Source organism: Capricornis sumatraensis, chromosome 1, assembly GCF_032405125.1.
Source record: "Capricornis sumatraensis isolate serow.1 chromosome 1, serow.2, whole genome shotgun sequence".
In the NCBI taxonomy this organism is placed as follows: Eukaryota; Metazoa; Chordata; class Mammalia; order Artiodactyla; family Bovidae; genus Capricornis; species Capricornis sumatraensis.
The window spans coordinates 59,701,117-59,723,886 of NC_091069.1; the positions used below are offsets into that span (position 1 = coordinate 59,701,117).

General features: G+C 48.0%; 1 protein-coding gene across 4 annotated transcripts; it reads right to left on the reverse strand.

Annotated features, from left to right (window-relative positions):
- Positions 1-9,213: 9,213 nt before the first annotated feature.
- IL1RN (interleukin 1 receptor antagonist) lies at positions 9,214-16,414 on the reverse strand. 4 transcript variants are annotated; one of them, XM_068985138.1, is made up of 6 exons: positions 16,362-16,376; positions 16,177-16,228; positions 14,645-14,800; positions 13,632-13,720; positions 11,954-12,066; positions 9,214-10,857 (listed from the first exon to the last, which is right to left on the reverse strand). In XM_068985138.1, the coding sequence occupies exons 2-6, from the start codon at positions 16,188-16,190 to the stop codon at positions 10,645-10,647; spliced, it is 585 nt and encodes a 194-aa protein (XP_068841239.1). In that variant the 5' UTR covers positions 16,191-16,228; positions 16,362-16,376; the 3' UTR covers positions 9,214-10,644. The 4 variants fall into 4 exon arrangements, with proteins under 4 accessions (XP_068841239.1, XP_068841401.1, XP_068841151.1 ...); XM_068985300.1 differs by lacking the exon at positions 14,645-14,800 and having other exon boundaries at positions 16,362-16,414; XM_068985050.1 differs by lacking the exon at positions 16,362-16,376 and having other exon boundaries at positions 16,177-16,355.
- Between the last annotated feature and the right edge of the window lie 6,356 nt (positions 16,415-22,770).

The window sequence follows — 22,770 nt, forward strand, 5'->3', positions numbered from 1 at the left end:
GGTTGTTTTGTAGCCAGCCATTACAGAAACCATAGCAGCACCTAAGCACCCCTGAGTTCCTTTCTTGGGAACTACACTCAGTCTCTCAGCATCAAGGTACTGTAACTTTGAACTGTATCTGTGAGCATCTGTGCTTTATCTTGATTTATCTTGTGCACCTGTTAGCAAGATGTGTCCTAAGGTAATTGCTTCTTCACTGTATACCATTTAGGCTTAGGAAAAATTTTCAAAGGAGTTCTCTACTTCCTCATAGGGGAGAAACCTTTAATCAGTTTCAGGTAAGTAGCCAAGTGCTTTGCGGATTGCAAAATGCAAAACACTTAGTCCCTTGGCTTCCCTGGTGGCTAGGTGATAAAGAATCTATCTGGCAACGCAGGAGACATGGATTCCGTCCCTGATTTGGGAAGATCCCACATGCTGCAGAGCAACTAAGCCCATGTGCCACAACTATTGAGCCTGTACTTAAGAGCTCAGGAGTCTCAACTCCTGAACACATGTGCCACAACTACCGAAACCTGAGGGCCCTAGAGCCTGTCCTCTGCAACAAAAGAAGCCACTACAATGAGAAGTCTTCGCACGGCAGCTAAAGAGTAGCCCCTGCCTGCTTGCCACAACTAGAGAGGAGCCTGTGAGCAATGAAGACCCAGCCTAACCAAAATAATAAATAAATAATACAATTATCTAGCTATGTAAATTAATGAGGACGGGCATGGATGGTCCTCAATGTCTTCATGGAAAAAGTTGCCCCAAAGCCTAGATTTGAAAATTGAGTAGGAGTCAGGTGGTGCAGACGAGTAGAGCGGGCACTGGGAAGCAGGGTGTAGGGTGGTGAAGGGATAGGGCTCCGATTGCTCCCACCTTGTGTGTGTGCGTGCTCTGCTGCTTCAGTCATGTGTGACTCCTTGTGACCCCATGGAATGTGCCTGCCAGGATCCTCTGTCCTTGGGATTCTCCAGGCAAGAATATTGGAGTGGGCTGCCATGCCCTCCTGCAGGGGATCTTCCTGACCCAGGGATAAAACCTGCATCTCTTAGGTCTGTCTCCTGGGTAGGCAGGCAGATTCTTTACCACTAGCACCACCTGGGAAGCCCAGCCTTCTCACTTAGGATAGGCTATAAATCTAAACATTACTGGCCAAGCCCAGCAGGAACTAGCCCCTGCCTCCCTCTCCCTGCTCCCCATGCTCCAGCTCCATGGCCTGTGATAAAAGGAAAGAAAATGTCCATGATCACATAAGAAATGGTACCAAGGAGAGAGAAGAAGGTGGAGGAGTGACTCCATCATGGCCCATGGAGGGGAGGGCCTGACTCCAGGACGTGGGAGGAAGCCCCTCGGAGTGGAGGTGAAGTACCAGAAGCAGCAGTCCGAGTTCACTGGCCACCAAGATCATTCCTCTGCTCTGTCTCCGAGTCACCTTTTCTTAGTCATCCAGTCTGTGTGGATTTTCCCTAGGGAGAGGATGCAGGCACGGCTGTTCCCTCTATGGATCAACTCCTCATGGTAATGAGGGTCTTGACCTTTTTGTTTATTTATTATAGACAGCGCCAGCCACCACCCACCAACATGAAAACATGCCTGTCTTCCTTGCAGACATGATGCTGGAACTCCTGTGTTGAGTTCTGGCAAGATGGGTGTGTGTACTCCCCCGGGTGGAGGTGGGGTAGGGTTCATTCCACACGTCAATCGATCATCCAGGTAAGAGGTCCTCAGCTAGAAACAGGACCACAGTTTGTTGGCTTTCTTTTTTAATTTTTGGCCACACTGCACAGCATGTGGGATCTTAGTTCTCCAACCAGGGATCGAACGCATGCCCCCTGCATTGGAAGGCGGAATCTTAACCTCTGAACAACCAGAAAAGTCTTTGTTGACTTTCAAATATGTATAAGAAGACCGTTAGAATCTCTTGGGAGAAGAGAATCCCTGAGAATGCTTTTGGAGACTAGACATAGGTAACAGACAACATTTGCTGGATACTTGTCAAGGGTCAGACCCTACATGTAAATAGTCCAAGTCAGAATTCAACTACAGCTCAATTAATAGCCGAAAAAACTTTTCCCGGAGGGAAAAAAATAGCTTTTTCTTAGGAAATCTTTAAAAGACTTGACTTTCACTCCAGAGAGCATGAATTGAACTGTTTATTTTTCTTCTCAAGAGTTTTCCCAGAACTAAGATGGGAAGAGAATAATAGGATTATCTTCAGGAAAATGCTGACCCCTGGTGGACATTTCTTGAACTGCTTTTTAAACAACCGCCACAGTATGGATGGTGAACCCAGAGGCATAACTTTTTTTGAAAGTTGACCATCCCTCTATTTCAGTTTTCTCAGGCTAAGAACCCCAATAGAAATAGAGTATTTCACTGTCTCTCCAAACTTTTCTGACAACTGGGTTTAACATCAACCATGTTGAGATTTTCCATTATGACTTAGGGATTTCATAATTATATGAAGAAAAAATACAAAATGATTTGGTTTCCCCAAAATTTGCAAAATTTTGCCTCAACTGAACTTTCTATTAGAGCACAATCTATGCCCCCCAGAAGTTAAGCTCGAACTGTCTTAGATGGAGAAAATAGAAAAGCTTCTACTAAAACTGAATTCCCCTAAAATTGAGTTCCTCTGCTAAGTTTATGATTAACCTCTCTATCCAAAACTTTATTCCCTTCCCATTCCTCTTCCTCCTCAAGATTGAAGAGTGTCAAAGAAAAGCGGGGGGAGGGGTTGTAAGCTAGCAAAAGCCTGAGATATTCCCAGGACAGAGCCCGCTTTGACAGAGTGTTCCCTGCCTGCCACTTATAAAGTAGAAACAATTTAGCCTTATACACCTTTCTCGAGTTCCAGAGAAGAAATGTAATCAGAGGAGTGGGAATATGCAGAAACAAAGGAAAATATTCAAGCAAAACAAAATAATTTTGGTTTAGTCATTAAATAAAGTCAAAGACCTTTAGTTTCTTCTCAAGAGCTAGAGATAATATTCTGAACCATATTCTTGAGCTATTTTGCAGACACTGAAACCCCCACCAGGTAGAAGAAGTCAACTGTATGCTACTCACAAGCACAGACCCCAGACTGGTTGGAACTAGATGGGTGATGATGTTGACTCCCAATTACCTCACCAACAACCAATCAGAAGAATGTTGATGGTCACAAGCTGATCACACACTCAGTAACCCTCTTCCTCATGCGCGTGAAGTCGCTTCAGTCATGTCTGACTCTTTGCGACTCCATGGACTATAGCCTGCCAGGTTTCTCTGCCCGTGGGATTCTCCAGGCAGAATACTGAAGTGGGTTTCCATGCCCTCCTCCAGGGGCTCTTCCAGACCCAGGAATTGAAATCTCATCTCTTACATCTCCTGCATTGACAGATAGGTTCTTTACCACTGGCACCACTTGGGAAGCCCAACTCTCTCTCACCCTTTCTTTAGTCTGAGTATCACTGCTGGGCTCCTTACTGGGTGCCCTGCAATAAACACTGAATTTTCCTTCACCACAACTGAGTCAGTAAATCGACTTCACTATGTGCAGGTGAAGAGAGGACCAAGTTTAGTTCAGTAACACCATCTTCAACCCAAATTCAAATATGGTCAAAAGATTCGACTTTCTCTGGAGGCTTTCTCTGAAGTCAAGGACCATTTCCCTTCTTTGCATTTTAAGCCTCTGCCAGGGGCCAGATACAGGTGACTCGAAGAAGCAGCAGGGAGTCTTGGTGTCAGGGTCCTTGAGTCAAGAGCCTTCTGGTCCAGGGGGTCTTGGCACTGGCACACTGATGCCCAAGTTTCACTCCTAGGCCACCCCCGAGCCAGTCTCTGGGAACTGGCATCATTTATTTTTAAGTTCTGCCCATGAACCTAATAAGAACTACAGAATCAACCCTTTCCTACTTTATGTGAGAAAATTGAGGCCTAGAGAGAAGAGGTCACTTGAGCAAATTCACCAGCTAGTTAGTAAAGAAACCCTGACTAGTCTGTGAAAGTCTTAAAGACGGGATCCATGTGTGTTCAGTGTCAAATTTACAAATTAGCTGTTCTTTGATTCTATGATCTTATAGTGTGATCAGGCTAGAAGTGACAGGAAAAGACTTAAATTACTTTTTTCTCCAACCTGAGTCCCCCAACTCCTAGTCACCCTTGTCCTGCATTTTAATTGTAAAAAGCCTCACTTTATTTTAAAAATATTTTATTTTCATTTATTTGGCTCCATCTCAGTTGCAGCACATGGAATCTTTGATCTTCGTTGTGCATGCAAGATCTCTCTTTTTTTTTTTTAGTTGCAGCATATATGATCTAGTCACTCTTAAAGGAAATCAACCCTGAATACTAACTGAAAGGACTGATGCTGACGCTGAAGCTTCAATCCTTTGACTGGCTAATCTGAAGAGCTGACTCTTTGGAAAATATCCTGATGGTGGGAAAGAATGAAGGCAAAAGGATGAGTTGCAACAGAGGATGAGATGGTTGGATGACATCACTGATTCAATGAATATGAACTTGGGAAAACTCTGGGAGATGGTGAGGGATAGGGAAGCCTGGGGGGCTGCAGTTCATCAAGTTGCAAAGAGTTGGACACAACTTGAGGAATAACCAACATGTGATCTAGTTCCCCAACCAGGGATCAAACCTGGACCACCTGCATTGGGAGCATGGAGCCTCAGCCACTGGACCACCAGGGACGTCCCAACAAAGCCTCGCTTTCCTTGCTGCCCAGGCCCTGGGTTCTATCCGTGAGCCAAAGACGGCCTGTAAGTGCTGGTCCCGGTGGTGATTTCTTCACAGCAGGCTGAGATCTGTGAGCTCCAAAGTCTACTACTGCCTAACTGTGTTAAGTATTGCCCAGATAAAGAGATTTTGAGCCTTTTCAAGCCTATCTGCTTTGCATATCCCGTGAAAGTGTACCCAGCATTTGCTAGCTGGGAATGAGCCCCAGGTCACAAAATCCCCAAGCTGCTGCTGTCCTTTGGAGATTTCTGACCCAGAGATTCCCAACTGCGCTACAGAGTGACATCACTTACACACACAGGAGCTCCTTCCCCCGAGTCCGCTTGCTCTCTTCCTTCTAAGAAGAGACCCACTTCTGCGTAGCCTTTGGCAGACCCCTGCTGTGATGTCCCTCCTGAAAAGCGTGTGTGCTTGGTCAGTCAGTCATGTTCAATTCTTTGCAACCCCCGGACGGTAGCCTGCCAGGCTCCTTTGTCCATGGGATTTCTCAGGTAAGAATACTAGAGTGGGCTGCCATCCCCTCCTCCAGGGTATCTTCCCGACTCAGAGATCAAATCCTTGTCTCCTGCGTCTCCTGCATTGGCAAGCGAGTTCTTTTCCACTGAACCATCGGGGACGCCCAGTAAAGCTTGTGTGTGCTACTGCCACCTGATGGTCAGATCTTTTCATTGCAACCTCCTCCTAACAGTCCTTTCCCTTTTGCTAGGCTTCTTTCAAAAGTTCCCTGGTCCAAGTCCTCTGCTCAAATTTTCTGACCAATACAATACAATAATCCCTACTGAGATGTCAGTGGCTAGTTTATTTATTCATCAAATGTTTATGGAGCACTCAGTATCTCCCAAGCTGAGTTCTTGGGATACGGACATGTCACTCAGCTGTGTCCAACTTTTTGCGACCCCATGGTCTGTAGCCTGCCAGGCTCCTCCATCCATGGGATTTTCCGGGCAAGAATACTGGAGTAGGTTGCCATTTCCTTCGCCAGGGGATCTTCCCAATGCAGGGATCAAACCCCAGTCTCCCACACTACAGGCAGACTCTTTGCCATCTGAGCCACCAGGGAAGCCCATCTTGGGTTATATCGTGGAACTAAACAGACGAAAGTTCTGTGTGTCTGGCATTCTAGCACCATGAGGGTGGCTTAAAGCTTCTCCTCTCTTAAGAACACTTCAGAGACTTCCCTGGTAGTCTGGTGGCTAAGACTCCACACTTCCAATGCAGGGGACCAGGGTTTGATCCCTGGTCAGGGAACTAGATTCCACATGCTGCAACTAAAGATTCAGTATGCCATAACTAAGACTTAGTACAATCAAATACATGATTTTTTAAAAAACTATGTTACTTGTATAACCATATTTTTTAAAAAAAGAAACCCTTGTGGCTTAAAGTGTGGTCCATGGTATAGCAGCTGCAGTATCATTTGGAAGCTTCTGGGCTTAATATCAATAACCTCAGATATGCAGATGACACCACCCTTATGGCAGAAAGTGAAGAGGAACTAAAAAGCCTCTTGATGAAAGTGAAAGAGGAGAGTGAAAAAATTGGCTTAAAGATCAACATTCAGAAAACGAAGATCATGGCATCTGGTCCCATCACTTCATGGGAAATAGATGGGGAGACAGTGGAAACAGTGTCAGACTTTATTTTTGTGGGCTCCAAAATCACTGCAGATGGTGACTGCAGCCATGAAATTAAAAGACGCTTACTCCTTGGAAGGCAAGTTATGACCAACCTAGACAGCATATTGCAAAGCAGAGACATTACTTTGCCAACAAGGTCCGTCTAGTCAAGGCTATGGTTTTTCCAGAGGTCATGTATGAGTTGGACTGTGAAGAAAGCTGAGCGCTGAAGAATTGATGCTTTTGAACTGTGGTGTTGGAGAAGACTCTTGAGAGTCCCTTGGACTGCAAGGAGATCCAACCAGTCCATTCTGAAGAAGATCATCCCTGGGATTTCTTTGGAAGGACTGATGCTAAAGCTGAAACTCCAGTACTTTGGCCACCTCATGCAAAGAGTTGACTCATTGGAAAAGACTCTGATGCTGGGAGGGATTGGGGGCAGGAGGAGAAGGGGATGACAGAGGATGAGATGGCTGGATGGCATCATGGACTCAATGGACATGAGTCTGAGTGAATTCCGGGAGTTGGTGATGGACAGGGAGGCCTGGCGTGCTCCAATTCACGGGGTCGCAAAGAGCTGGACACGACTGAGTGACTGAACTGAACTGAACTGAACTGGGCTTCCCTGGTGGCTCAGAAAGTGAAGACTCCACCTGCAATTCAGAAGACCCAGGTTCGATCTGTGGGTCGGGAAGATCCCCTGGAGAAGGAAATGGCAACCCACTCCAGTATTCTTGCCTGGAGGATCCCGTGGACAGAGGAGCCTGATGGGCTATTGTCCATGGGGTTGCATAAAGTCCAACACAACTGAGTGACTAACATAATTGTCACCATTAGGCCTGGAAGAGTTTTCTGCCTTGAGCTTACTCCTTTTACCATGATTGAAAATATCGCAACACTCACACTTTTGTCACACACAGAATTTCACTCATATTGTCTCGCTTCATCCTGTATCATCCCCATGGAGCATGTGGTTCCTTCCCTGTTACACAGGAGGAAGGGAAAGCTAAGGTAGGGCAACCTCATTATCATCTTAGGATCCAGCATCGAGACAAGATCTTAAAGATTTTCTCCAGTTAGTTGCCTTTCATCTACTTGGTTTCCTTTGTTTTCAGCATCGACATCTCCTCTTCAAAAGCCCTGCAGGGAAGTTGAGTTTGGGAAGCAGAGGGCTGTGTGGGAGTGGGGTTCTAGGGTTGGAGCCCAGCCTCTCAGCCTCCCCTCTATGGACTTTGTTTCCAGGGACCTCAGAGAGGCATGCATGGAGCTCTGTTTGGAAAACTCTAATCTAAATCAACACTCTCTTGGGACAAGGAGGAAGTAGGCCTTAAGGAGAAAGGCGACTTGGCCAAAATCACACAGCAGGCTCTGGACCCAGCGGGGTCTGACTCTAGGAATCCCCCACCCTCACCCTGAGACCAAGCCCAGAGGTCAGCATAGTCCCAGGAAGGGACAGCGCCCCTTGCTGGCCCAACTCTACTTAGTGGAGATGTGTTTGATAAACCATCATTCTTACAATCCTCATTTCCATCTCATGGGGTCAAATTCAACATTCCACCTGTGAACATGTTTTGTAATCTTATTTGTTTGTTTTTGGCTGTGCTGGTCTTTGTTGCTGCCCAGGCTTTTCTCTAGTTGTGGCGAGCGGGGGCTACTCTCTGTTCGCGGTGCGCAGGCTTCTCAGTGGGATGGCTCCTCTCATTGCAGGCGCAGGCTCTATGGTGAGATGGCTTCAGCAGCTGCACCACATGGGCTCAGTGGGTGCGGCTGCAGGGCTCCAGAGCATAGGCTCAATAGTTGCGGCTCTCGGGTTTAATTGCTCTTCGATGTGTGGGATCTTCCTAGATCACGAAAGGAACCCACGTCTCCTGCATTGGCAGGCAGATTCTTCACCACTGAGCTACCAGGGAAGTCCTCCACCTGTTAATCTCACCATTTCTCAGATGTCCTCTTCCCTTAACATACCAGGAGGGAGGTGTGGGGGGCAAGGTTTTTTATTTTCAGACATTTCGAAACTGTGAGTATATACCATACATACAGGAAGCCTCCAGCCACATCCATGCCAAGAGATAGAATGCGGCCTGGCCCCTCTGGCCACTGCCCAGCTTTCCGGTAGCGCATCCTTGCTGCCCTTCATGGGCACAACTCTTTCTGCAGCCCTCCCCACAACAGCTCCATCTGCATGTTTTGAACTTTATATAAATGAAATTGTGCTCTCGGCATACTTTTGTGGTTCTTAAACCGCACGTGATGTCTATAAGATTCACCCATCTTGTGACCACAGCCGGTTTTGTTTTATCCATCTTCTTTGCTGTCTAGTGTGTATGAATGAATGTAGATGTACATGATTTCTGTGAATTGAGTATGTATGACTGACTATACACGTATAAATGTGCATGAATCATTTTATGTGTACATGATTTACGTGTTAACTCTTTTCTTTAATAATTTTATATCTATTTTTATATATATTTATTTATTTGGCTGCACTGGGTCTTAGTTGTGGTATGCAGGGTCTTTGACCTTCACTGTAGCATGTGGGATCTAGCTCCCTGATCAGGGATGGAACCTGGACCCCATGCACTGAAAGTGTGAAGTCTTACCCACTGGACCACCAGGGAAGTCCCCATGTGTTCATTCCTCTGGGGTAGGCATTTGGGTTGTTTCTAGTTGGGGGTTATTGTGGATGATGGTGCTGCAACCTTCTAGCAAAGAGATCTGCTCTTCTGTTCTCCAAGGAGAGTGAGACCCCAGGAGAAAGGGACTCAGGAGAGGTAGCCAGGCCCACCCCAGGGATTTAAAAGACCTGCCCCTGCCCCACCCCCACTTTCAGTTCTCTTTGCCCCAAGCCCAGCAAGGCCACAGACGATGAGGTTTCAAGTTTTTATCATAAAACAAAGCTTAAGTCACAGAGAACAGGACACTTTCCACTCAACACATGCAACACACATTCCCTGAGCACCTGCTGAGGCCAGGCTGTGTGCTCGGCCCCAGGGAAGACCAGAGACGGGGGAGGTCATGGTCACTGCTCCCAGGGGCTCACAGGCTGGTGAGGAGACAGACAGGGGCACATCTTCCAAACAAGTCTCAGGGAATCAGAAGTGCTAAAATAGTCCGGGAGCGACTCATCCCTCCCGGGAGGTCAGGAGAAGTCACATTTGTGTGGTGCCTTGGGAGCGGTGGAACTTTTGATGAAAGGGTTGTGGAGGGGAGCTGCAGGAGGTCTGGAGTGGGGGGCGTGCTCAGGGCCTGGGCCAGAGGTTCTAGACTTCACGGAACATTCCAGAAAACAACAAAAACTAGGAGACCTACGCATTATGCTAACTTTTCATTGTTACAGGTTGAAAAGTGAAAGCGTTAATTGCTCAGTTGTATCTGATTCTTGGCGACCACACAGACTATAGCCCACCAGGCTCCTCTGTCCATGGAAATTTCCAGACAAGAAGAGTGGAGTGGGCTGCCATTCCCTTCTCCAGGGGATCTTCCCAACCCAGGTACAGGTTAGGGCATCACAAAAATAAGAGATTAAAAAAGGAAACGCTATCAGCTGCTTTCAACATCACTTCCTAAACATGGGACTATTTTAATATTCTACTCCCTTCCAGAAAGGACATCATTTCCAAATAAAAGACTCTCTTTCAAAGTTGGTTTAATTTAACAAAAAGATACTGAGAAATTTTTTTTTTTTAAAGAAAAAGATACCAGGAAATCCTTATTTCCCATTTTGCTGCTGCTGCTGCTAAGTCACTTCAGTCGTGTCCGACTCTGTGTGACCCCATAGACGGCAGCCCACTAAGCTCCCCTGTCCCTGGGATTCTCCAGGCAAGAACACCGGAGTGGGTTGCCATTGCCTTCTCCAATGCATGAAAGTGAAAAGTGAAAGTGAAGTCGCTCCGTCGTGTCCGACCCTCAGTGACCCCATTTTGCTACAGACCCTAAAAATCTTGCCCCTGGAGTAGCACCATTTTGCAAAACAGGAAATGGAAGCCGCTCAGCGGGAGGGAAGTGAGTGCCTAGGGATCTGCGGTGAGAAAGGAGGCAGAACTGGAGCTGGCCACAGGGTGAGGACTTTACCCTGAAGACACAGGCCACCCTGAGGGCTTTGAGTAGACCTTGTGGAGGGAGGCTGGGTGAGCAGAGGAGGTTGGAGACTGGGCCTTGTTCCCAGGGCTCTTGTACCTCCTTCTGAAGGTCCCCCCAGCCAAGGCCACCTGCTGAGCCCCACAACACCCAGGAGACCCTGAGCAGGGTGGACAGGCATCTCTGGAGTCATGGACATGCTGGGACTGGGGACAGGAAAGGCTGAGCACCATGACTAGTCCTGCTGTAAGTAGAACCTGGTGACCTTGATGGCCTCTGTGGGCGTATTGGTGAGGCCCACGGGCTGGTCGGCCTCCAGTGACGTGCAGAGGAACCAGCCGGGGCAGGCAGCCGACTCGAAGCTGGTGGTGGGGCCGTTGTCAGAGCGGATGAAGGCGAAGCGCTTGTCCTGCTCCCTGTTCTGGTTCAAGTCGGTGATGTTCACAGCCTGGAAGTCAAGAAGAAGCAAGTGAGGGTAGAGGAGCAGAAAGGTCCTTGCAGCCCACCTGGCCATCTGAGAGTAAGTGCTGGGGACATGCTGGCCTGGCAAAAGTGTCCTCGGTCTCAGGACAGCCTGACACAAGGAGGTTGTCCTGTGCTTACACCTTGATTTGGGGACATCTGACCACTGTAGCCTTGGGTCCATACATTTGGCAAACACACGGTACCATCAACAGAGGCCAAGGCCTTGGAGGCTGGATTCTGTCGTGTCTGCACCTCTGAGAGATGGGAGAGTGCAGCAGCTGGGCAGGGCATAGCAGTCCACATTATTCGCAATATCTGATCATTGCTACTCCACTCAAAGCAGGCAGTCACTTTCCATTAAAGTGCCTGTTCACTAGTGGACAGAAAGGACAATGCCACAGTTATAGCCATTCTCATTTGGGTTAAGATTTTGTCCAACAGTGCCCTGATAGAAAGCTCTCTTTTTCCAGGGCTGATAGCCCATTAAAGTTGCACAGGAGCACAAGGCCCTGGAGGGGATGCCATCTCATGGATTTGAGTAGATAAGGGCTGAAAAGGAATGGTACCAAAGGTTGGCTTTACTGGAAGAGGGCAAGTCCAAGTAGGTTAGTGGCCCTTGGGCAAGAGAGTGACACACAGACACTGAGGTCCCCAGAGAAGCCATGCCTCCTGGTGTCCTCATCCTGGTAATCCCTTCTCTCATTGAGGCTAGATTTAGCCACATGGCAAGCTTTAGTTAATTGGACATTAATGGTATGATACAAACAAAAGTTTAATAAGTGCTTGCACACTAAGGCTTGCCTTTTTGGAGTTATCCCTCTTGGAAACCAACCATCATGCTGTAAGGAAGCTTAAGCTGACAACTGAAATCAGTGAGACTGTGTGGAAGGAGAACCTGGAGGATGAGCCCCAGCTAAGATCCCTGCTGAATGTGACTGCAGGAGGGAACTCAGCTACAGCATGGGGCACAGATCTACCCAGCTGATTCTAGTCAACCCACAGAATCATGAGAAAGGACACACTGTGCTCGTTTTAAGCCTCTGAATTTGGGGTGGTTGTTGTTTGAGGCAGGTCCTTACCTCTAACTTGAGCTTGATCTCATCTCCAGATTTGACGCAGGCCAGGCACAGCTTCCCCCCATGGATCCCCAGGAACATAGTATGAGGTTCGATGGGTACCACATCTATCTTCTCTGGGGAAGAACAAAGGGGAAGTTCAGGTTGTAGAGAAGAGGAGGCAGAGATGGAGAAGACACAGCAGGCTGGACTCTCCCTGGGGACTTTTCTGTTCCCCTAACTAAAATCCTGGGCTTCCCTGGTGGCTCAGTGGTAAAGAATACTTCTGCAATGCAGGAGACAAGGGTTTGATGCCCACGTTGGGAAGATCCCCTGGAGAAGGAGATGGCAACCCACTCCAATATTCTTGCCTAGGCAATCCATGGACAGAGGAACCTGGCAGGCTACCATCCATGGGGTTGTGAAAGAGTCAAATGCAACTTAGCAACTAAAAAAACAAGCAGATTAAAACCCCAAGGTCAGAAGGACAGTGAGGCCCCATCTTCTTGGTCAGGATCCAAACAGAAGATCAAACCAAGCACACTATCTAGCTACTCCTCAAGGACCAAGGCACCTAAATTCTGCTCCAAGTGATTGCTACCCTTCTCTTCTTTCCATGGGCTTCCCAGGTGGCTCAGTGGTAAAGAATCCACCTGCCAATGCAGTAACGCAAGAGACAAGGGTTTTATCCCTGGGTCGGGAAGATCACCTGGAGGAGCAAATGGCAACCCACTCCAGTATTCTTGCCTGGAAATTCCCATGGACAGAGAAGCCTGGTGAGCTACAGTCTATGGGGTCACAAGAGTCGGACATGATTGAGCACGTGCATGCAACCCCCTTCCCCAGGACCCCTGTGCTCTAGGTCCACAGGTGTGCTGCCCATGGGGCCCAGTACATGATATCAGGAGTGGGGCCCCATGACTTGGTCCACAGAAGCCTGGGTGGGTTTGAACACATTTTTTTCCCGTGGTGGTCTCCATGCAATCATTAGGAGTGAAGACCTCAGTTTCTCTGTGCTTTAACATCCTTATTCAGAGAGTTACCAGTGGACAGGAAAAGTGGGTCTCACGCCCTTTTAGAGTGAGGAAGGGGCAGAGAACAAGAATGGGCATCATGCCATTCTACAATACCAAACCAGCCAACAAGGACGTGAAAACCTCCTAGAGGGCTGGTGCTGGAAGAAACCCACATCCTATCATCCAGTTGCCCTTCTTTTACTAAGGGGAAAACCAAGGAACAGAGTGAGTGAACCTTGGTCAAATTCATCCAGGTTGACATGGATCTGGAATATGACTCAATGTGGTGTCCTAGATTAAGGGATATAACCCACCCTGTGGATGGTGTATTAGTTTTAGGTGGGAGTGAGAGTTTGAACACACAGAAACACAGGCTTCCTGGGCACTAGAGGAAGAAAAGGGCTGGTCTTGCCTTCTGGGCCCTACCTTCCCACTTGTTGCCTGGGGATCATAGTGTCTGTAGGTGGTGGCTCCCAACCTAGGCTCTACCCTCTCTGTCTTCTTGAGGCTCCCCTCATATGTGTCCTTCAGGGGCCAGGCCTCTCTAGCTTCAAACGTGGCCACAAAGAACCAACAGGGATTAAGACATGGTACCTAAAATTCCCAGGGTCAAGCCACAGTGCTGCAGACCCCTGGGCAAAGTGACCAGTGCCCACTCAGCATTGACCTTCCTGGCCACCACTCACCCTCTAATTTAATATTTGCTTCTTGCAAGTATCCAGCAACTAGTTGGTTATTCCTCAGGTAGAAGATCTTCTGGTTGACATCCCAGATCCTGAAAAACAGAAGGACCCAGCTATAGTGGACAGCTGCTGTGTGCCCAGCCCCTTCTCTGTATTCCCCAGAGTGTGTTCAGTTTTCTCCCAGGGGTGTGGAATTAAACACACCCATAGCATGAATGTGAGGACTGAGGTCAACACTTGTTAAGAGACAGACCCAAATCCCAGATCTGGTAGGCCATGTACCTGCCTTCTACCCCTCTTCCCACCTTGTTTCTCATCCTCAGCTTCCCAAGCAGCCACCGCCTACGTCAGCAAAGCAGACTCTAGGTTAGGACCATTAATAAACTTCCTGGGTGTAGACATGTTCTCTGTCTGCACCATCCAATATGGTAGCCATCAATCACTTGCAGCTATTGAGACATGCAGCTATTGAGCTCTTGAAATGTGGTGTGATTGAGGATCCGCATATTTTCTAAGTTTTTTTTTTTTTTTTTTTTGGTCATGCAGCATGTGGAATCTTAGTTCCCTGACCATGGATCAAACCTGCACCCCTTGCACTGAAGCACAGAGTCTTAACCACTGAACCACCAGGGAAAGTCCCCAATTTTTTATTTTCTTGTATGTTGATGAATTTAAATGAAAATCTAATGAGTCATCTGAGATTGGTGGCCCCCACAGCACAGAGCTAGAAGCTTCAAGGGTCAGGCTCCATTGCAGCTAACTCGCTCCAAGCCTTAGACCGTGAAGACTTGTCCCCAAAGTCTGTTCCCTATTGGCAAGTCAGCTTCCCTTCCAGTTCACCCTGTGGCCTGTTTCTGGCTCCCTGTTTTTTCTTCTTGATGAAGGGCCTCTCTGTCTGAGAACAGGGCTTGTAGCTGTGAGATGGAGTAGCAGGGCCCCAGCCAGGACGTGGACACTTCACTCCCTGCTGCCTCCATCCCCCAGCATGACCTTGGACCTGTGCCTCATCTCCTCACCTGTGAAAGGGGGCTGGCAACACGCATCTCATCAGGTGACCTTGAAGAGCCCATGAGCTCAGAGAGAGGGGGTCAGTCAAACTGTAAAGTTCTTGGCTGGAATGAGCATTTGACCTTTCACGACTATTCTTAGCTCCTGAATGAGTTGAATTCCATCTGAAAGGATTAAACGTTCCTTTCTAGAGGCCTCCAGTGATAACTTCTGGAGATCCCAGCCAAATGGGAGGAGGTCGAGGCAGACCCCTGAGAAGAGGAGGGGCTTCTCTGGGGCTCACACAGGCACGCAGAGTCCCAGCCTGTAGCCTCAGGCGTGAGAAACTCTGGACGAAGAAACAGACAGGGGCGCCGTGGACAGGACACAGCCCAGAGCTCCAGACTGATGGTTAACAGAGCCTGATTGTGTTAGACCATCAGAGTGTCCAGCTCTCCTGGGGGCTCAGTTTCCCCATCTGTGACCTGGAGTGAGTTCTAACCCTACCTGCATTATAAGGTTATGAAAGCCAAAGGCACGGATAACATTGTGACAGTGTTTTGTGTGACAGTGTTTTGAGGGCTGGAGGGTGAGGTCATCCCGACAAGTCCTGGGACATCAGAGCCCAGAGGCCACATGAAGATAGTGCTCTGTATTAATCACCATCACAGCCTGCTATTTTTACAGCAGGGATGGTGACACCTCGCCACATTCCTGACCCAGTTTTTAATAATTGTAATAGTTTTCAGGAGACTGATGAGCTGCAGTCCATAGGGTCGCTGAGAGTCAGACACGACTGAAACCCCTATCCACCACAATAGTTCTCAGACACTTTACTGCTCACAAAACACTGTCACAATGTTATCTGTGCCTTTGGCTTTCACAACCTTGTAATGCAGGTAGGGGTAGAACTCACCCCAGGTCACAGATGAGGAAACTGAGCCCCCAAGGGAGCTGGACCCTCTGATGTACCAACACAATCAGGCATTGTTAACTATCAGTCTGGAACTCTGGGCTGTGTCCTGTCCACAGTGACCCTCTCTGTTTCTTTGTCCAGAGTACTCTCCCAGGCTTCAGCCCCAGCATGGCTTCCAGGCACGTTTCTGTCACCAAGATGCCTGAGCCCCTGAGCAAGTAAGTCAGGCTTCCAGTCAAGCTTTGCACATCTGGGAGATTTTTAAATACAAGTGCTGAAGATCATGGATGTGGCAGCCAACCTTAGTTAACTAACCTTAGGCAGCTAACCTTAATTATTAAGAGATGCTTAATGGCTCAGACGGTAAAGCATCTGTCTACAATGAGGGAGACCCAGGTTCAATCCCTGGGTGGGGAAGATCTCCCGGAGAAGGAAATGGCAACCTACTCTAGTATTCTTGCCTGGAAGATCCCACGAACAGAGGAACCTGGTAGGCTACAGTCCATGGGGTCGCAAAGAGTCGGACATGACTGAGCGACTTCACTTCACTTCATTTTCAAGCCCAAACCCAGGGCAGCCCCAGACGGCTGTGTCCTGGGTCGATTTTCTACCCCTCCGGCCCCACTTCCTTGGGATCAGCCTTACCTGAAGGCTTGCATCTCGCAGGGTCTCTTTCCCAGGGGGTGGCAGGCTGTTTCTGAATGGAACAGGAAGAGGAGGAGACAGATTAGGTAACCGTGGATGTAGATGTCCATCCTGTGACCTTGAGGCGATGGGAGACTGCCATTTCGGACCCAGAGGAGCCGCTTATAAAGAAAAGAGTGGCTCACCCAGCCGGGCTGCGGGCGCCTGTCCCACGAAAATGAACGGAAACGCCTGCACATTTCCAAAACGAGAAACCTTGCTGTTGTCACTTTCAACCCTGCCGAGTGTCGCAATGGGATGTCGTAACCCATTCCCTCCCCTTTTCCTCTGTGCAATTTCCCCAAAATTGAGATTTCTATTTCCCCTTCACCCAGTTCCTGGGAAGAAGGGCACCATGAAAACCTAAGCCCCTCATCTGCCCGACAGGTATCCCGAGGCTTTGAAAAACCAAATGTGAGTAGAAATGTGCCCCTCTTGCAAGAAGCCAAGTGGCAGTGTTCCCAGTGCACGTCAGAGACTCAGGCCATTTTGTGCTCTTTGAAAGAGGGACAGCCTTGCTGGACCTTGGACCGGGGGCTGGCAAATACTCTATCGGACAGAGATCAGATAGCAAACGTTTTAGGACTTCTGGGGCCATACATCATTATTACTCAACTCGACTGTCATAGTTGAAAAGCAATCTTAGACAACCTGTAATGAGTGCATGTGTGCAGTCACTGAGTCCCGTCTGACTCCTTGTGACCACATGGGCTGTAGCCTACCATGCTCCTCTGTCCATGGGATTCTCCAGGCAAGCATACCGGAGCGGGTTGCTGTTTCCTCCTCCAGGGGACCTTCCCGATCCAGGGATCAAACCCATGTCTCCTGCACTGGCAGACAAGATTTTTTCCCCATTGAGCCGCTGGGGAAGCCCAGCCAGTCTGCAAACCCACAAGCTAATTGGGTTACAGGACAACTTTATTTACAAAACAGGTGGTGGCTGGATTTGGCCCGAGGCTTGCTTTCTCCTATTCTAGAGTAAACTTCCTGAGAGGGGACTTTGAAACCAACTCTATTCCTGTTATCCTTGTCTTTGAAGTTAGGGTCTTGGGAAAATGGGATGAACTCCACATTCCATTTGGGATGGAAATGAATCCAAAATCGGCCTCTGGTACGTGCTATTTGCCACCTGTGTGACTTGGAACAAATCGTTTGTTTGGCTGTCTGCTTCTACCTCTTCATGCTCAGAATGAGGTCGATTATGTCATCCTTATGGGTACAGGGAGAGGAGAAATGTGAGAGGGAGAAAGGGACAAAGGGATGCGGGAAAGGAGGAGGAAAGGAGGGACGGAGGCAGATTGGTTGATTGGAAGGTGAAAGTTCTGGGTCAGAGTAGGCATTCGGAAACATTAACTTCCTTTCTTACTACATTCTAGACAGGGAAAGTGAAGTGAAGTCGCTCAGTCGTGTCCGACTCTTTGCGACCCCGTGGACTGTAGCCCACCATGCTCCTCTGTCCATGGGATTTTCCAGGCAAGAGTACTGGAGTGGGTTGCCATTTCCTTCTCCAGAGGATCTTCCCTACCCAGGGATTGAACCCAGGTCTCCCGCATTGTAAGCAGACGCTTTACTGTCTGAGCCCCCTGGGAAGTCCTAGACAGGGAAAAGGAGCGTATATTCCTCTTTATGGACAGAGAAGAGTTGGAGCGGGTCCTACATGTTCTCAATGGTAGGAGGATGGACCACTAGTGCAGAAGCGCAGATTGTGGCATTTGAGAACTTGATGGGCACTCAGCATCATCCTGCCTCACCCCATCCTTGTTTCTGAAGAAGAAGACCCAGAGAAGGAAAGACGTCTGCCCAAGGTCACACAGCTCGTCCATGGCAAGGTACAGCCAGAAATCCAGATCTCCTGGTTCCCACCCAAGGGACACCCTATTACAGCAGCAGATCTTGAGGAGTCTGACTTTATTTTCAGCCAACCCATCAGAGGTTGTGTTCAAATGAGGGTAAAATCTGTGAAAAAGGAAGGCTGCGTGGCATATTTGAAAGTTACATGTCTTTTTTATTTTTTACTTTGCAGTACTGTATTGGTTTTGCCATACATCAACGTGAATCCGCCATGGGCGTACAGAAGTTCCCACTCCTGAACCCCCCTCCCACCTCCCTCCCCATACCATCCCTCTGGGTTATCCCAGTACACCAGCCCAAAGCATCCTGTATCCTGCATCGAAACTAGACTGGCAATTTGTTTCTTATATGATATTATACATGTTTCAATGCCATTCTCCCAAAACATCCTGCCCTCTCCCTCTCCCACAGAGTCAAAAATTCTGTTCTGTACATCTGTGTCTCTTTTGCTGTCTCGCATACAGGGTTATCATTACCATCTTTCTAAATTCCATATATATGTGTTAGTATACTGTGTTGGTGTTTTTCTTTCTGGCTTACTTCACTCTGTATAATTGGCTCCAGTTTCATCCACCTCATTAGGACTGAAAGTTACTAGGAGAGTGGATCTTAAAAGTTCTCATCACGAGCAAAAGCAAAAAAATATTACTGTGTTGTACATCTGAAACTCACATAATGTAATACATCAATTGTTGCTGTTTAGTTGCTTAGTTGGAGAAGGCGATGGCAACCCACTCCAGTACTCTTGCCTGGAAAATCCCATGGACAGAGGAGCCTGGTGGGCTGCAGTCCATGGGGTCGTGAAGAGTTGGACACAACTGAGCAACTTCCCTTTCACTTTTCACTTTCATGCATTGGAGAGGGAAATGGCAACCCACTCCAGTGTTCTTGCCTGGAGAGTCCCAGGGACGGGGGAGCCTGGGACAGCCATGGGCTGCCGACTATGGGGTCGCACAGAGTCGGACATGACTGAAGTGACTTAGCAGCAGTAGTAACAGTCGCTAAGTTATGTCCAACTCTTTTTCGACCCAAAGACTGTAGCCCACCAGGCTCCTCTGTCCATAGGATTTCCCAGGCAAGAATATTAGAGTGGGTTGCCATTTCCTATGTTATTTGTACCTCATAAGTCAGTTATATCTTGATAAAAACGTTTTTTTAAAGAGGAAGTTTGCAAATGAACTTTCTCAGATCTTTAAAGAGCTCTTCTTTCAGAGCAAATGCAACATTTCTGCAAAAATTGTGTCACCTCCCTGAGTGGAATGAAACAGCATGTAGACCCTTTCTGGGCAAGGGGTAGGAGTCCCAGGGGCTGGGCAGTGGAGTCACTTAGGACTTGGGCTCCCAGGCAACGAGCCAGGGCTCTCTGGATCTGTTTCCTTATCCACTGTGTGTATTAATTGCTCAGTCGTGTCCCGACTCTTTGCGACCCCATGGACTGTAGCCCGCCAGGCTACTCTGTCTGTGGGATTTCCGAGGAAGAATACTGGAGTGGGTTGTCATGCCGTCCTCCGGGGATCTTCCCAACCCAGGGATCAAACCCACGTCTTTTACATCTCCTGCATTGGCAGGAGGGTTCTTTACCATTAGCACCATCTGGGAAGCCACCCCCTACTGGCATCTCTGACTACACGCAGTCTCGCTTCTGGTGCTCAGCCTTCACTCCACTTCCTGAGTTGAGGTTAATGACCATGGCACAGAGTGGACTCTGCCTCCCCCGTCAGCACCCCAAGCTTCCCTCCCAGCTCCAGACATCACCGCTATAACTGGTGCCTGCTACGTGCCAAGCTCTGCCCTGCTAGCCACCAGTGACAACAGAAATAACTAAGACCCACTTCAAGGGAAGCAGAACATTCAGGTGAAATCCGTGTCCTAAGAGGGACACGAGACAGGCTCCACGGAGACCACACGAGTGAATCTTCATTGTGGATGCCTGTAAAGTGTTCAGGGCAGTCTGCCCACACAGGAAGTATCCTATACATGAGAACTCTTTCTCAGTTTCAGTTAATGGCATCTTTCAGTTCTAGGATTTCCAGTTGCTTCCTTTTTTTTGTAGAGTTTCTAGTTCTCTGCCAAAAGTTGCAATCTTGTCTTTTACACCTTCCATCTGTTATTCGTTCAGGTTCTTAAAAAGGCTGCTCGAGTTGACTCTATCATTTGAATCCCCGTTGGGTTTCCTTCTATTGTCTCTTTTCCTCTGTTGCACACACTGTCTTGTGTATGCTGATTACTTTTATTAACTGTTGGACACTGTAGCAAAAACTGTAGAATCATTTGAGGCTCTGGGTAATGTACGCCCGCAGAGACACTTCACTTTTTTTGTATGCAGATGTTTATAACAACATTATTCACAGCCACATATTCTTAACAGCCCAAATCTGAAAACAATCCAAATGTTCATCAGTGGATGAGTGGACAAACTGTAATTATCCTGTGATACTGTTGTTGTTGTTTAGCCACTAAGTCATGTCCAGCTCTTTGCAACCCCATGGACTGTAGCCAATCAGGCTCCTCAGTCCATGGGATTTCCCAGGCAAGAATACTAGAGTGGGTTACCGTTTCCTTTTCCAGTGGATCTTCCTGACCCAGGGATCGAAGTCGTGCCTCCTACATTTGCAGGTGGGTTCCTTTCCATGCAGCCACATGGGAAGCCCTATCCTCTGATACACTGCTGGGTGATAAAAAGAAGCAAAATATTGATACATGCAACAATATGGATGAATCTCCAAAACTTGGCGATGAATGAAAGAAGTTAAGTACAAAATACCATGTACTGTATCATTTCATGTATAAATTCGAGAAAAGGTAAAACTATAATGATAAGATTCTCAGTTGTCTGGAGCAGGGGGTCTAAGGAGGGTGTTGACTGTGATGAAGCATGGGAAATTTTTTTTGGAATGAATATACTTAGTGCTACTGAAATATACAGTTAAATATGGTTAAAATAGAATGTTTTAAAAATAATGTATGTATTTATTTTTGGCTGAGCTGGGTCTTTCTTCGTTGCTGAGTGGGTTTTTCTTTAGTTGCAGAGGGCAGGGGCTACTCTCTAGTTGTGAGGCATGGGGTTCCCATGGCGGTGGCTTCTCTGATTGCAGAGCACGGGCTTTAGGGCACACAGGCTTCAACAGCTGCCACTCCTGGGCTCTAGCTCAGTAGTCGTGGTGCGCGGGCTTAGTTGCTCTGCGATATGTGGGATCTTCCCGGACCAGAGATGGTGCTTCTTCTGGGCACCAAGGTCAAGGGCACTGCAGCCCCAGGTAACTTCACCCAAACAGGACTTGAGATGACTCAGAACTGCGTTTCAGGAACTGTGCAGGCTGCTCCATTTAGGTCCCAGCCCAAACCTAGGTTGTTTAAGGTGGGGCGGATCTCTCCTACTCAGTGGGAGATAAAGTACAAACTGTGTCCTTCTCCGCCCCTGAGCCCCATGAGTCTGCCTGATAGAAGTGGTTGAAAAGTTGAGCAAGAGTCAGAGAAGGAAGGACTTTTAATTCCTCTCCAAGGAGCAGGGCATTTATCTAAAAGGAAACGGAATCAGAGGGTGACAGTGTCAGATTTGTCTTATTAAGATCAACCTAGGAATAGTGACCAGGTGGATCAGAGTTGGACTGAGCTTGGGGGTGACTGGACCTGAAACAGTGGGGTGACACAGATCTCGGCAGTGGGTGCTGACAGCAGAATCTCCAAAGGTGTGCTTCTGACTTGTAGCGCTGGCCAAATTCTAGGGTGTATGTGCCCACCAGGGATGATTTCAAGCCATCCACCTCACTGCATAAGCTGGGGGCATAAGCTGGGGAAGAGATGGGACCTCGCTCTCTCCAGCACCCTAAAGGTACAGGGAGATTGACAGCTCCTGAGTCTCTCTAGAGAGAAACTGTCTTCATATTTCCCGACCCCAGTCTTCCTCTTCTGTAGCCCAAATGGCTCACCACATGGATCCCGTCCTCCTTGCAAAAAAGCAATGTGTGTGCATGCTCAGTTGCTTCAGTCGTATCCAACTTTTTGCGACCCTGTGGATTGTAGCCCTCCAGGCTTCTCTGTCCATGGGATTCTCCAGGCAAGAATATTGGAGTGGGCTGCTATGCCCTCCTCCAGGGCATCTTCCCAACCCAGGGATCAAACCCCTGTCTCTTATGTCTCCTGCATTGGCAGTCAGGTTCTTTACTTACTAGCGCTGCCTGGGAAGTGCAAAAAGGGATGCCTACTGACAAATCCAGTTTTTCAGGAAATATCAATGAATCTTGATGCGAATTTTCAGCTGTGTCTCCTGGAGTTGTTTTTGTTGTCAATCCAAGGACTCTTGGGGAACATTTAAGCTGCTGGCTTTGGGTGTTCAGGTGTGCACCTTTGACTTAATTTCGTATTTCAAATCTTCAGCTAATTCTTGAATGCCTGAGTTACAGTGCATACACAATACAGTCAGCACCGTTGTCCAGACCTTGTAAAGTTTTCCTAAGATAATAGAACAAAGACTCCAGTTACTCTCTCCCAGAGATGAGTAAATGCTTGAATACAAAGCAGAGGAAAAGGACGAGAAAAACAAGTCCCCATAGTGTAATCTGCTGTCCTCTCTTGGTCGGTCTCCACCTACCCAGCCCTGCCAGGCAGCCAAGTTAATTTCAACCAATTCTGGTAGCTGATTAGAAGCTCCCTATAGCAGCAGGTCAGGCTTCCCAGGTGGCTCAATGGTGAAGAACCTGCCTG